We start from the raw sequence: 15,284 nt of genomic DNA on the forward strand, positions 1-15,284 counted from the left end.
CATGCTGAGCCGATCCATGGTCTAAATGTCCCTGAATGACTTCCTCTTCTAAGTTAATGGCAGCGTATTTTACACATCTTTTCCTTTTTACTACCACTGCACTCCCGTCAGTAAACCAGACGTGCTTTTCTTGACCCCCGGGATCTAATTCTTCCAGTGGGGGTGCCTGTACCAAGGCAATTCTTTGCTCCAGAGTGACCTTTGGCAGGGCTGGTGCAAGGATGTTTCGCGCCCTAGGTGAAACTTTCACCTTGCGCCCACCACCCTGAGGTGCCCCCCCTCGCAGCAGCTCCCCCCCTCCGTCCTGAGGCGCCCCCCTTGTGGCAGCTCCCCACCCTCTATCCTCCGCCCTGAGGTACCTCCCCCGCACCAGCTCACCCCTGCTCCGCGCATGAGCACCCCGAGCACGCTGTGGCTGCTTCACTTCTCCCGCCTCCCAGGCTTGCGGTGCCAATCAGCTTAGGCGCCGGAAGCCTGGGAGGCGGGAGCAGTGAAGCAGCCACGGCGTGCTCGGGGAGGAGGCGGGGCAGGGGTGAGCTGGGGCGGGGAATTCCCCTGCGTGCCGCCCCCCCGCCCCACTTGCTGCAGACGGCCCTCCCCGCGCTCCCCTGCCCCAGCTCCCTCCGCCTAAATGCCAGCAGCGACCGGGGCGGCCGAAGATCCGTCCGCCGCGGTCACTGCCGAAGAAAATGGCGCCCCCCAAATGCCAGTGCCCTAGGCGACCGCCTAGGTCGCCTAAATGGTTGCACCGGCCCTGACCTTTGGACATTCATGTCGGTTCCCTTTTTCAATTGGGGCACTTCTTAGCATGTCCGGCTTGGACACCGGTTCTGTGGTCAGCCCTCTGTTAACTAGGATAAGCGTCCATTGAGCCATTTGGGTGTTTGAGACTTCACCTCCCATCCATCTCCCTGACAAAATGTACTTGAGGGGAGTGTGGGTGCTTTGGATAGTAATAGGGGCTGTTCCTGTTGGGGGCTCAAAAGATTGTACTGCCCAGACGGCTGCTAGACACGTTCACAGGGGTCACCATTTATTTCTGCTCCTGTAATTTCCTGGATTCATACGCTACCAGCACTAGCTTTCCCTCGTCATTGTTTTGTAATAGTGTGGCAGCCAAGGCCATGTTATTAGCCATCAAACAGCTACCGAAAGGCTGTGATTCATCAGGGAAACGCAGAGCTGGGGCTGTGTTAGCCTTCTGTTTTAGCAGGGTCAAAGCGGAGTCCTGCTCTTCTCCCCATTCCCGTTTTGTCTTTTTTCTGTAGCAGTTTCCACTACGGGTGAGTTATTTCAGCATATTTATAAATGTGTGGGCTAAGAAAACTGAATCCTCCTAGCAGAACACTTCAAGAGTGGGCATTGGTAGGGGCCAGCATTTCTACCAGGGCCCTGACCTGCCTCTGATCTACCTGTCTCCCTTCTTGTCCAACGACTGCACCCAGGTGTGTAACCTGAGGTGGCACCAACCGAGCCTTGTCTAAGGCTACTTTGAACCCCGTTTCCTGAATTTGTGCCAAAACGCTTTCTGTCAGTGTTTGAGTTTGTGCCTCAGTTCCCCCAAATATCAAAATGTCATCTACATATGAAAGCACAAAAGGCCTTTCTTGTGGACTCAGCTGGTCTGGCATATCCCACAACATGCCAAGGGGCAATAGCTGGGCTGTTGTGACATCCCTGGGGCAACTGACAAAAGGGCCATTGTTGCTCCTTTATTGTAAAGGCAAACAGATCTTGTGAGTCCAGATGTAGGGGGATGGCAAAGAAACAGTTGGCCAGATCAATAACCGAGAAATATTTAGATGTGGTTTGCACTCCTTGTATGGCCACAATAGGGGCCACAGGGACGGTGCCCTTATTGATTCTTCTATAGTCAATTGTTAAACATCAGGACTGGCCGTCTGCCTTTAGCACTGGCCACACAGGAGAGTTAAAGGGTGAATTTGTTTTTTGAATGAACCCCTGTTCTAATTCCTGGATGGTTTGCACCAATTGGGCCTCTGCCTCTCTTGGGTAGGAGTATTGTTTCTCGGGAGGCACAAATTCCCCAACAATCTTAACACAAGATTCATTTTACTGCAATCTGTTGTCTTTTGAGTCCATACTGAGGGGAATTTCAAGCACCACTTTTCAGCTTGTTGAGCTGTAAGTGTGGCTACTGGTCTCTCTCCCCCTTTTGTTAACATAACGTCCTGCCCGTATTTCCTGAATGAGGAGGGAGAATTTCTAACTTCCAAAGAGTATCTCTGGGCATATTAATCACCACATTGTTTTTGAACAGCCAGGCGGATCCCAGAATAATTTCATCAAACATATCGGGAGTTTGGATCAAATCCCCTAATGTCTTGAACCTTTGCACCAAAAAGGGGACTTGGGTCCATTCCCACCTGATACTAGGTTTCCCTTGAGAGGTTTTCCAAGCTACCTGTTTTAATCGTTTTCCTGCTTTTGGGGTGGTTTTGAGTAAGGATACAGCAGCTCCTGTATCTATTAAAGCTAGTGTAGGGGTATAGCTGCCCTGCTGACCGTACACACATGGCCGTCCCCTGGGATCCTATGAACCTCCTACTCTGTGCCCCTACTGATGGTGGGAGTTCCCCATTCAGGCCCCTCTATTCTTGCCCCGGAAAAGGGAGTGGGTCCGGGAAGCATTGCAGCAAGGAAGAAGGGGGTGGTGAACTAGGAGTTACGCTAGCCACCTCTTTCGGTGGGGTTTGCAACCTCATGGCCTCCCTGACTCGTTCTAGTGTAGGGGTTCCACTGTTCTCGGTTTGCCCCGTGGTGCATTAGTGTTCACCAGGCTATCCGGTGAACCTCCTTTTCCGTGTGCCCACCGCCCTCCTTTGATTGCTGGGAGGAGGGTGTCTGATTTTGCCAGAGGTCTGGGTATAATCGATCTCCTTGTTGCCCCCGTCTCCCCATCCATGGGATCGTCCTCTAGTGTATCCTCCTCAGGACCCCGTGATTCCCTTTGTGCTGCTCTCATTAGTGTATGTAACTGATTCAGAATGAAAACAAAACAAATTTAAAACCCACCAAATTTCCTATAATACAGAAAGTCTGGTTCCCGCCCAGCTCAGTGAACAAGGTGGTGGCTCCTTGCATAATGGCAGTTCTCTGCGACTTTCTCCCTCAAGAACAGTGCTGTTTTTAAAAAAAGACCTCTACAAAGGCTTGGCTAGACAAACAGTGAGCGTGCAGCACGCTGGGATGTAAATCTACAGTCCACTAGCCTGCTCTGCACTAAGTATCCATGTGGTGCCTGCTGCCGTGTGCATTCAAAGTCCCATCATGAACTTTGATCTACTCCACTTTGGAATAGGGGCAGGTCAGTACTCACTAGGTGAGCAGGCAGGGTTCACTTGGACATTTAGTGCGCAGCAGGCTGGTGTGAGGTGGATTGACAACCTAGCTTGCCAGACACTAACTGTTCATCAAGATGTGCCCTTAGTTCAGCAGCATTAAATAAATCCTAGATACGTGTGCTGCGCCTGGACACAAGGCAACACAAAGTCACACTTTCTGAGGGAAAGACTAAAAATAAACAATGCCTGGAGGAGACTCTTTTCCCACCTGGACTACCTGGGCTGTGGCTCTCTGGAAGAGAGGCAGCAAGGTCTAGTGGATAGTGCACTGGACTGGGAGTCAGGAGTCCTGGGGTCTGTCGCCGGCTGTCACCAGGCTGGCATGGGACCTTGGGTGAGTCACTTCCCTTCTCTGTTGCTGTTTCCTAGCTCAGCCTGTGTCTGTCTCATCCGTTTAGTTTGTAAGCTCTTCCCAGCAGGGGCTGTCTCTTTAGTGTATGTACCGTGCCTAGCACAACAGGGTCCAGATCTCTGTTGGAGCTTGTAGGTGGTTACAGGTAACCACTAAAACAGCTGCCCTGGTCCTGTGCCACAACACACTCGCTCTCGCTGTCTCTCAGAGGGCCAGATTTTCAAACGTGTTGAGGCCCCAGCAGCTCCCATTGCTCTCAGTGAGAGGCGCTATTCAAAAGCTGGCCCCAGCATACTCCCACGTAGAAGAATTGCAGCTAGTCCTTCCTAACTTGGCTACTGCTATCTCAGCTGGGATGGCCCATGTACGCAGTCCAGGTCTCCTTTCCCCCGGACCTCTCCTGGTCACCCCGTTACCAGCAGTAGCAGTTAGGTGGCCCTTTCCATTTGGAAGTACCATGCCAACAGCTTGCCCAAGTCCGTTCCCTTCTGCTCCCCGAACGCTGTCGTGTGGTGAACTTCCCACTCTAATTCCCTCGATTTCTCCCAGTAGCAGCTCCACGCTCATTATGTCTTAAAGCTCCTGCACGAGACCAGGAGACATCTCATGCAGCTGCCAAACATCAATCATGTCTCCACCTGCTACAGCGAGGAGATCACCATCTGCGGTAAGAGCGCTCGAAAGGAAACCCCCTCGAACATCCAGAACTAGCAGCCACGTGCACGTGGATGGTGGTTGTTCTTAAATGCAAAACAGTGTAGGCCAAATCCTGCTCTGTAATAGGTGTGTAACCCCAGTGGATGAAATGGTGGCGTATGTGTATAACAGAGCAGGATCTGGTGCTGGTACTTGTGGTGGAGTAGCTTCAAAACGGTATAGCTGGGTCTGTGTATGCAGTGGGACATCAGGTTGGATATCAGAGCTCACCTTTACCTGCTGCATTCAAGTCAAATCAAACCTAACCGTTAGAGGGCCTGAGTCTCCATACTGACTGGGCTTTGCTCCGCCTAGGGAGCTCTGTCAGTTGTATTCTTTCCCTAGTCTAGATCAGTTCAGCCGCTGGAATATAAATAGAGGTGCCCCGAGGCTTGGCCATGTGCGCATATTGTGGTCAGTGAATCTAGTGATGCTAGTATTCAGGCTGCTGTAGCTCTGCTGGAGCAGTAGAAGTTGTGGAAGGGAAGGGGGCTTGGATGGGGGTGGATGTATTTTAATAAATGCATCCCATAATGCTCCACGAGAGCAGTTCAGGGGAATCCAAACCATAAAACCCAGTTAATCATTAAGGAGAATGAACAAGGCTTGTGGTGCATCCTAAAGAATTAGCTGCTTTAGTGAATAGACCCAGTTTTGCCATTAGTGTCTGTAGAAGGAACTAAAGGCAGAGCCTCTGTTAGTGCCCCTGGGATATGTGGATGGGAGTGCAATGCATGGTAAGTCGCAGCAAACAGTAATAGATGCTTCTGTGCGACTAAGAAGGGATTTTATTTTTTTAATGATTTGACCTTTTTTGGACCCTTTTTTCTGATAACAACCTCTAGTGGGTCTGGGGACACGGAAAGCAGCGTTGATTTACAGAAAGCGATTTAATGGCCGTCCCCTTTGTTAAGCGACAGCATGAACAGCTTTGCTTTGTTAAATATCAGGGAGGAGGAAAGCACGCCCTGAACTGAATGTCTTTTCGTGTGTTAGGAGACTTGCATGGCCGGCTGGATGACTTGTTTCTGATATTTTACAAGGTACGTACTGTGCTTTGCTAAGAGTCACACTGGCCCGTCCTACGGCATTTACTCATGGGAGCAGTCCCACCGATTGCAGTGGGGAGTATCCTCCAAGATCAGGCTCTCAAAGCTGCCTTCTCACATTCAGCTCAGTTGGTTTGGAAATGGCTTCCCTAAACAAAAGCTTGTCCCTGGCTGTTCTTTAAATCTGCTATTACAGCTATTGTTCTAGCTGTACATTTTTTCCCAGGGTTAACAGTCCATTTTTTAAAGCTAGAAGACAACACCTGACTGTTTTCTTACCACTGGTTTGTATCCGTACGTGTAAAGTGATAGGAGGCTGCAGATCAGATACTGGCCAAGGTGGGGTAAACAGGTGCAGATGTCAATGGAACTGCAGCCACTTGGATCACCAGAGGAGTCGGCCAATCGTATCACCAGCCTCCTTCTGCCTAATCCTTTACAGCACAGTTAGCATTATACTGGATGAAATCCCAGCCTTAGAAAAGTCAAGGGGAGTTTTGGCATTAACTCCAGTGGGGCCGGAATTTCACCACAGAGCACAATGACTAGATGACAGTACTGGTTCTTTTCAGTTGCTGACATGTCTGATAAAGATGCTGTGAATCAGGGGAGCTGGAACACAGATATATGTATGGGCGGCGGTTCGGAGAACGCAGAGGGGAGGGATTTGCCGTCTGTCCCCTTCTCGCCCTATGGCATTTGACCGTATTTCTTGTTTGTGTAGAACGGCCTTCCCTCCCCGGAGAAGTCCTATGTGTTCAACGGGGATTTTGTGGACCGAGGCAAACAGTCCGTTGAGATCTTGATCATTCTCTTTGCCTTTCTCTTGGTGTACCCAAAGGAGGTTCATCTGAACCGCGGAAACCACGAGGACCATATGGTCAACTTACGGTATGGGCACGGACTGCAGGGGGGTATTGGAGTACAATGTGCTCGTTACTAAACGGCTACTCAAAATCATTTCTTCTGTTTCCATCTAGCTATGGTTTCACCAAGGAGGTCATGCAAAAATATAAGGTAGGTTTGCTTTGAAATCTCACACGTTCTTTCCTGTGTCTGGCACACGCTTCCTGGTGCTTCACCTCCTCCTTCCTGCCCTTGTCTTTCTAGGTGCATGGGAAGAAAATTCTGAAGATGCTCCAGAATGTCTTTTGCTGGCTGCCACTGGCCACCTTAATCGATCAGAAAGTCCTGATTGTACACGGCGGGGTGTCTGACATGACTGACCTGGAGCTGCTGGCCAAAATCCAAAGGCACAAGGTACATCTTCTTTGTGGACCCCTTGAAATACAAAGGCACTGCTGGTTTGTGATTGCGAGAGCTTGTTTATTTCTGGTATCCTGGCCATAGAGAATAAAAACCCAGAACGTGGTTTTGTAGTGGAAGGATGTTTAGATCCCAGCTTGAAACGGACTGATTTGGCTTAACTGAGCATGTGCACTAGGTGTAAAGGGCAGCAGAATAGAATAGCCTCTGGGTTTCTTTTCAGTGGGAAGAACATAGTTTCTGTCCTGGGTTGTGATGGATTTTGATGTCGTTAAACGGATTGGCTGAGGCAGCCCCTGTGATCCAAAGGGGGTCAGTAATAAGGGTTAGGACTCTGTCCCCTTGCTCATGGACCGTTTCCCTTGGTAGCACCAGTCCCCTTGCTCTGCACCCTCTGGTTTGTCATTTCTTTTTCAACACTGGGCTCGAGATGGTCTGGTGTGGGTAAAGTATCAGAGGGGTAGCCGTGTTAGTCTGGATCTGTAAAAGCAGCAAAGAGTCCTGTGGCACCTTATAGACTAACATACGTTTTGGAGCATGAGCTTTCGTGGGTGAATACCCACTTCGTCGGATGCATGTCATGGTGTGGGTAAGGCACCACAGTGTGACTCAGGAAATGGGGGTTCTGGTCCTGGCTCTGCCCTAGGAAGATTCCGGAGTGACCTTAGGCGAGTTACTGTTTCTCTGTGTGCTACGCTTCACCACACTTCCTGACTGTGCAGGGGGGTTTAGGGAGGGCACATTTTCTTCTGAGGGATCCTGCTGTGATAACACCCACAAGATTTCTCCCTGTAACCCCAAGTCCAGCCAACCCACTCTCAGCTGCTGAAACGCTCTGTAAGCTCCCTTGTAGCTGATCAAATCCTTTCCACATCCCCTCCAGGAATGACAGGAATCCCTGATCCCCCGCCTCCTTTAATCACTAAACCCTCCTCTTACCTTCCTAAAATCAAGTATCTTTTGCTTGTCCGGCTCCCAGCCCTTCCCACTTTCAGCTGGTTCAATTTCTATCCAGGTGCTGGCATGGGTCTCTTGATCATAGGATCAACAGTGAGGCACTGCTCCCATTTTACAGATGGGGAAACTGAGGCATGGGGGGTGACTTGCCCAAGGTCACCCAGCAGGCAGTGGCAAAGCTGGGAATAGAATCCTGTCTCCACTAGACCATCCTTCCCAGCAGCGCTAGCTCGGTTACATCCTAGTTTGCACAGGGCTCCACAGCAGTAGGGCCAGACCAATAAGAGAGTATGATTAATCCCAATTTAACAGAGGGGGAAACTGAGGCCAGGAGAGCTGTGTGACTTGGCCAAAGCCACAAAGGTGGAGCTCGTGTTGGAGCCAGGTCCGAACTTGGGAGCTCCTGGCCCCCAGCCTGGTGCCCAGACCCACCCCTCTATCTCTTTTCTTTCAGTTTGTTTCTGTGTTAAGGGGCAAAAAGAGAAAAGAGAAGAGTAGACACGTGGACTCCAAGGCGATAAACGGCGAGAGCCCTGTGGGTGTCGATCCTCCGAGGAGCAGTTCCTTCCCTGGCTCATGCCTCCAGCCTGGGCTAGCGAGCACTGCTAGCACGGCCAGCAGGACAGAGCTCTCCCAGCGGGTCCGGCAGACGGTCCAAGAGGAGCTGGAGAAGTGCCGCCGGCAGGTGGGGTTCAGTGAGACTCTGGGAAGCAAGGAGCTCAGCTGTGTCAGCTCCGTCACCATGACCGAGTCAGAGCTGGAGCCCTGTGAAACAAGCGAGTCTAGCCAAGAAGAGTGGAAGCAGGTGAGTTTGACCTCGTGTTGTGTGTGTCTTAGAGAAGACTGCACGAAGAATCATTTAACGTTTGTGGGAAATTAAAGTCCTGGGAAGTCGTCTTCTCCTTTTAATATGTTGTTGCTAGTTTACTTGTCTCTTTGGGGCAGAGACCATCTTTGTTCTGTGTCTGTACAGCGCCTGGCACAGTGGAGTCCTGGTTCATGATGGGCTCCCAGGTGTTAATACTAATACAGCGCGTGGTTGTGTGTTGCCACACTGTGGTACTGGAAATCTCTCAGTGCTTAGAGGAAATGATACCTGTGGAATCTCAGATGCTCTGGTGTGTGAAGCGTTGGGGCAACCACTGCACAGAGTCCTCGTATGTGTTTGATCTCTCAGATTGTAGATTTATTGTGGAGTGACCCCATGCCTCAGGAGGGCTGTAAAATGAATACGGTGCGAGGAGGCGGCTGCTACTTTGGGCCGGATGTGACAGAGAACATTCTCCAGAAGCACGGTCTGCAATTCCTGATCCGCTCTCATGAGTGCAAGCAGGAAGGCTATGAGTTCTGCCACAATCGAAAGGTAGCTGGCTAGGCCAATGCTAACGGGTCAGAGATCAGGGTGTTGGAGTGTATTTCCATACTATCACTTTGGGTTTCTTTTCAGTTTTGCTTTAACTCTGAATTTCTTGGAGTCTAATGGTGCTTTTGTGGATAACTACTGGACAAAATTCCTGTACAGTTTTTACCCTGAAGTTACTGATATGTGCTTTCCACCATAAGTCAGGTTTTGGCCTGGGAATCTTGAACTAAATTAGACTCCAGTTGGATCTGTCCCACAGACGCTGCCCCTGCACACAGACTGGCATGTGTCTGTGCATTGAAAAGTGCTGTACTTAGCAAAATGGAATCCTATCTCCTTCGTTACATAATTACCCCTGAGGCTTCCAAACAGATGTTCTGTTCAAAACTGTTCGCAGTTATGCCAGGTTTGAAAACCGCAACGGTGTTTAACGAGCAGACACAGGACCAAATTCTGCTCTCAGATACACAACTGTAAATCCAGAGTGACTTCACTGACTTCAACAGAGCTAGTCTGGATTCATAGATGTGTATCTGAGAGTAGAGTGTTGCCAAGAGAATTCAGTGGAGTCCAGTGACTTTAGCAGTGCACACAGAGAACATGTATAGTTTTCATTCTTCCCTTCCCAAACATTCTCCTTGATTTCCTTTCCCCAAACAAGTTGTACTGCTCCTTGATCCGAGCTCTGGTTGGTGAATGTGGATTATCTGTGTGTATTGTAAAGAACTGTAAACGCCTGTCCATTTTTTTCATGTAGGTACTGACCATATTTTCTGCTTCAAACTATTATGAGATTGGCAGTAACAGAGGAGCCTATGTGAAGCTGGGGCCGGACCTGATCCCTCATTTTGTGCAGTATCAAGCTAACAAGACAGCCCACACATTAACTATGAGACAAAGGCAAGACTTTCTAGTTTAGTGTTAGCCATGCTATTAAGAGATGCACTTTGGATCATCAAATTCTGCTTTAGAATTAAACCAGAATTGATTGATTAATCCAAAACCCCAGATGTGAAAATTCCTGAAGTTTTGAGAAAGTTTGGATCTGGATGAATCAAGACGGGGTGTCTTTCTAAAAGATGTGCTTTAATACACACACAGAAGTTATGTGCTTGGGACAGGAATTACTGGGTGAGGTTGTGTGTGTTATGCAGAAGATGATCATAAACTCTTAATCTTGGGTCCATTTCCAGTCTTCCGTTTTCAATACAAAGTGTAACTCTTGCCATTTACAAACTATTTGGAAGTTTGACTCGATCACTTCAGAAGCTGATCATCCAGCATGTTGTAAGTGGCTGATCTCATCTGAACAACCGAAACAAGTGTGGACAAACCACACCTTTGTCAGTGAATTAGGAATAACACGTGTCTATTCCTGGGACCAAGCAAGGCTCCTGAACTGATTTCTAGTTATGTGGGATGGTGGTGGGGAGTTTTGTAGCACTGGTCCTAGTGCTGTGATTCGTGTTGGGATGAGTTACACCAAAGCTATGTGGCAGGGTATCGTGTGTAATCTGATGTGTTGCAGTTTGGGGTTAACTTGTCTGCAACAAATGCTCTCCGCTCATGAGAGAGAGATGGGTATGGCCAGGGCATGCATGAATGGTCCAGCAGGGGCAGATGCTCTTCATCTTGCTCCCATGTGATGAGCTTTTTCAAAATGTCTGCGTCTCTTCTGCTGCTTCTAGGATCAGCAGAGTGGAGGAGTCAGCCTTCCGCGCGCTCAGGGAGAAGCTCTTTGCTCACACGTCGGACCTCATCTGTGCATTTAAGGGCTACGACCAGGATGAGACCGGTAAGACTATGCAAGGAAAGAGCTTCATGTGCACTAGCGGGCAGTGGACGGGGTCCCAGGTGGGTGTCCCTCGTGTAATGGAACACACAGTCTACAGCAGCTGCACAGCCCTGGCTGACAATGGACGTAAAGCAAGAGTGGGAAAACCTGGGACTTGGTGTCCAGGTTGCTGCTGTGTCTTGTTAACCCAGGCTTGTGTGCGTGGAAACTTTGCTCTTAGGATGGGGAAAGATACCATCTCTCTGCCTGTAGTGACATCCTCTCACCCCCATATCCGCTGATCTAGCTGCACCTTGGCTGGAGGAATGTCACTGCAGTGCAGAGTTGTAGGGATGAAAATAAGGCTCTTTGAGGTTCCCCGTAGCCCATGGATGATATGACAATAGAACCAACAGGATTACTAAATAAGCAACCCCGTTCTTTCCTAAGTGCGATTTCAGCCTCCGGTTTCATGAGTGTCCTTTTCAAACAGGAACCATCACACTGAGTGACTGGGCAACTGCGGTCGAGTCAGTCTTGCATTTAGGACTGCCCTGGCGGATGCTGAGGCCACAGCTGGTGTGCAGCACTGCCGGGGGCCTGCTGGAGTACAAATCCTGGCTGGGTGACTTAGCGGTGGAACAACGGAGCAAAGAGGTAACTAATGGGGCTGCCATTCCTCAGAGCACAGTTGGAGGCTTGGACAATGCAGCCCACTTGACCACCAAAGTGACCGGGCCTGCGGATTCCATGCTGATGAGGGCATGAACGTGCTAGGAAATCCTCGGTGGAGGATTTCTTCATGTAGGCCCTGATCCAAACCCCACTGAAATCGATGGGAAGATGCCCATGGAGTTTTCAGTGGGAGTTAGAACAGGCCAATGAACATTTTATTCAAGTAGTTGTTAATTATGTATTTATTTCTATTCCTTTATTTGCTTAAACACCAGCAAGTTAATCCTCACAACAATCCTGTGAGGTGGGTAGGAGTGGATTTGTGTTCCTTTTATTCACCTTTTTTTTTTGGTTAGGGTTCTTTTCATGCCCCAGGAAGCCACTTAAGGGGCCTAAAATTAGAAAAGAAAAGAAAGACTAGAGGTGGGGACCCAACTGACATATTTAGATCCAGATTTGGAATAAGCCAGAAAATGAGAGGTGTGGAAACACAGCCCACTGTGAAATTCAGGCCTGGATCCCCGTTTGGATTTAGAGTTGCTGAAGTTCAGATCCCAGCTGTAGTGATGTGGCTGTGACATTGTGTTTACGTGTTGCTGGGTTTAGGAATGGGCTCACCGCCAATCACTAAGATCGTAACTGTGGTGAAATCAGGTATCTCAACACAAACCCAAGCGCACTGATACTGTTAAGTGCTTACAGGTGGGGGGGGTCACACGGGGAGGCAGAGTCATACCCAGGAGGATCAAAATGTCATGACAACCCCAAAAGATTTAGATCTGTCTACAGTTAAAGTATTTAGTATGGATTTCTAGGTGTTTCAGTTTGCAGCACAAGGTAACATGATTCTTTTCGGGGTAGATGAATTGCTTTTATTTATGCAATACAACTCGCATCACTATACACAAGCCTGAAATCCCAGCCTATGCTAGGACAGGGTAGTAAGTTTTAGCATAAAAGGAAATATGTTATATCTTCCAGCACATACAGTCAAGCTTGCTAGAAACCATTTATCGAAACAGATCCAACCTGGAGACCATCTTCAGGATCATAGATAGTGATCATTCAGGTAAGGATGTGTTTTCTTCCCTCCCCCCCCCCGCTCTCTATTTTGTTCCATCTCACTTTTGGGCTCACCCTAGTATGTTAAACCTGAGAAAGTGGAAGCAGTTTACTCAATCGTTAGACAAGGTCTTGGGAACCAAAAATTGCCCTGTGGTTCAGCTGAGGATGTGTCTAGTTTACTCTAACTGTGGATGAATCACTTCTTTGTGCTGTGAAAATGGGCTCATGTAGGGCCTCAGTGCAAAAGCGATATTACCTATGAGGATGACTTTGTGGTTAAGGTACCCTGTTAGGACCCAGGAGATCTGGATTTTGTTCCCAGTTGTACTATAGCTACCTTCTGTAATGGCAAATTATTTAAGCTCCAGTTATGCACCATTAAAGACAATAGTAGTTTAGTCAATGATTTCCAGGAGTGTAGGATTGAGATGTTAAACCTGTCTGTGCCTCAGTTTCCCATCTGTAAAATAGGGATACTACCTGCCAGGATCTTCTGTAACTTAATTCAGTAAATGGTTGTAATACACTGAGAGCATCAGATGAAAAGTGTGGTAGGAGTGTAGATTAATATGAAGTTATCCTGGATAAATTCACTAGAAAAGAATAAGGTATGTGTAACTGTTTGAGGTTACATTTAATCTATCCTATTAGTTAATCCCTTGAGGGGAGTGGACAGCTAGCCAGCATCACCAATAATGGGTGAAGATTCAGACTTCTGCTCAGATCCCCTGCAATACCTATCCCATTATGTATGGTGAGCCCCAGCACCACAGTAAACAGAGCCATCTGAATTAACTTTTTATGCTGCTAAATTATCTGTAAGAGGACACTGTATCTTCTCCCCTCACTCCTGGTGCATCTCAGCTGGTTGGAGCTCCCTTCATGCCACAATGCATTAAACCTTTGCTTCATTTTTGCCTATTATCTCTGCATTGGTAATTATAACAATACTTTACTCTTCTCCAGCACTTTCTAAACATGTATTAATTTAGCCTCTACACCCAATTGAGATATGGAGTATTGTCACCAGTTTATACATGGGAAAGTGAGGCATATGCAGCTGCGTCTGAGCCTGGAACAAAACATGGCTGTCCTGATTGCTGCCAGTTCTGTGCAGGAGCTGCACCATTACCTACCTGTGGGCTGCTGAAGGGGCAGGCTGAGAGAAGGGCTGCATGGCCCCTTGTCCATGTTAGAGGACAGCACAGGACTGTCACTAAACTGAATTGCAAGTTTCTTCCCTGCAGGGCTCATTTCATTTGAGGAATTCCACCAGACCTGGAAGCTGTTCAGCTCCCACATGAACATTGAGCTCACAGATGATGGCATCAGTGACCTGGCCCGCAGCATAGATTTCAACAAGGATGGAAACATAGACTTCAACGAGTTCCTAGAGGCCTTCCGCCTCATTGAACACACTCACTGTGACGATAAAGCAGCAGAGCTCCTACCAATCCCACCCAGAAGCGATGGCTGTTAGCGGCTGCCCCAATAGCTAAGCAACAGCCTGAAATGCCACATGCAATGCCTTGTCTCCCAAGCTGCAGCAATCCTTCACAAATGAAAGGCATGCCAGCAGCTCTGACAACTTGTGGGAAGGTAGAACTGAGTTGCATTTTAGACATCTCAGTGTTGGCAGCAGTTACTGCCCATGTTCCAGTTTTTGGTATGATAACTGGCCAAATAGGTAAGTTTACTGTAAAAGGAAATGGAGGGAATTTGGTGATCAAGTAGAAAACCCCACTGTTGGAATAAATATCTAACACTCTGCAAGGGTATGGTGTAGCCTGTTACAGAAATCTCAGTACATGGGGGTAAACTATTACAGGAGCATTAAAAAGTTTGTGAAGTGGAATCATTAGGAAATCTGCAGTAGCTGAAGTTGTTAAAGTATCTAATAAAGTACAAACCTAAAAAAAGGGTGCAGGATCTGTTATTTAAAGCCCAGAAGCAACCATTAATGATGAGCTAAAGTCAGGTCATTGTCTGAAGTTCTAACTTCTGCATGAACCCTTTTTTTTAAATTCAGCCTTGCTTTAAAGATGTCAAGTGATGGAGAATCTGCCACATCCCTAGGGTAAGACACTCCAGTTGTTAACCATCTTGCTAAAATGTGCCTTTTCTAGTCTGAACTGGTTTAGCTTTAGCTAGTGGATCTCTTTCTGCTAGAGTATCTATTTTGTAAGTTTAACTTTTTCTAAGAGCTGCTATAGAGGTTCAGGCAATAGTGCTGAAGGGTCAATCTAGTGCTGCAGCAGAAAGTGAAAAAACTTTCACATAGCAAAAAAATTTGAACAATGTACTATAAGTACTGTTGTTACAGTTTGAACAAGATTCACCCAACCTTCACAAATGTTGTACCTCAGTAGGATTTGCAGAGAGTAATGGTATTTACCAAGTATCACAGGGGTAGCCGTGTTAGTCTGGTTCTGTAGAAGCAGCAAAGAATCCTGTGGCACCTTATAGACTAACAGACGTTTTGCAGCATGAGCTTTCGTGGGTGCTTCTTGCACCTGAAGAAGTGGGTATTCACCCACGAAAGCTCATGCTGCAAAACGTCTGTTAGTCTATAAGGTGCCACAGGATTCTTTGCGGTATTTACTAAGGAATTTTCACCTTGTTTGGGAACCCAAGAAAGACATCTGTCAGGTTGGAGTAATTTATTATAAGTTACTTCAAATGCTGTATCTAGAGTAATGCTAATATAATCCAGGGGAAGAAG

At 47.9% G+C, this 15,284-nt stretch overlaps 1 protein-coding gene across 1 annotated transcript in view; it reads left to right on the forward strand.

The window, feature by feature from the left end:
- PPEF2 (protein phosphatase with EF-hand domain 2) overlaps window positions 1-14,960 on the forward strand; it is a 32,691-nt gene extending 17,731 nt beyond the window's left edge. Inside the window, exons 6-17 of the mRNA XM_045019807.1 lie at window positions 4,270-4,384; window positions 5,410-5,456; window positions 6,187-6,353; window positions 6,443-6,479; window positions 6,573-6,722; window positions 8,140-8,490; window positions 8,863-9,048; window positions 9,806-9,948; window positions 10,737-10,843; window positions 11,316-11,479; window positions 12,479-12,566; window positions 13,810-14,960. Of these exons, the coding sequence (XP_044875742.1) occupies window positions 4,270-4,384; window positions 5,410-5,456; window positions 6,187-6,353; window positions 6,443-6,479; window positions 6,573-6,722; window positions 8,140-8,490; window positions 8,863-9,048; window positions 9,806-9,948; window positions 10,737-10,843; window positions 11,316-11,479; window positions 12,479-12,566; window positions 13,810-14,042 (1,788 nt within the window). The 3' untranslated portion in view covers window positions 14,043-14,960. The remainder of the gene's footprint in view (window positions 1-4,269; window positions 4,385-5,409; window positions 5,457-6,186; window positions 6,354-6,442; window positions 6,480-6,572; window positions 6,723-8,139; window positions 8,491-8,862; window positions 9,049-9,805; window positions 9,949-10,736; window positions 10,844-11,315; window positions 11,480-12,478; window positions 12,567-13,809) is intronic.
- The last annotated feature ends 324 nt before the right edge of the window (window positions 14,961-15,284 follow it).

This window comes from Mauremys mutica, chromosome 5, assembly GCF_020497125.1.
Source record: "Mauremys mutica isolate MM-2020 ecotype Southern chromosome 5, ASM2049712v1, whole genome shotgun sequence".
In the NCBI taxonomy this organism is placed as follows: Eukaryota; Metazoa; Chordata; order Testudines; family Geoemydidae; genus Mauremys; species Mauremys mutica.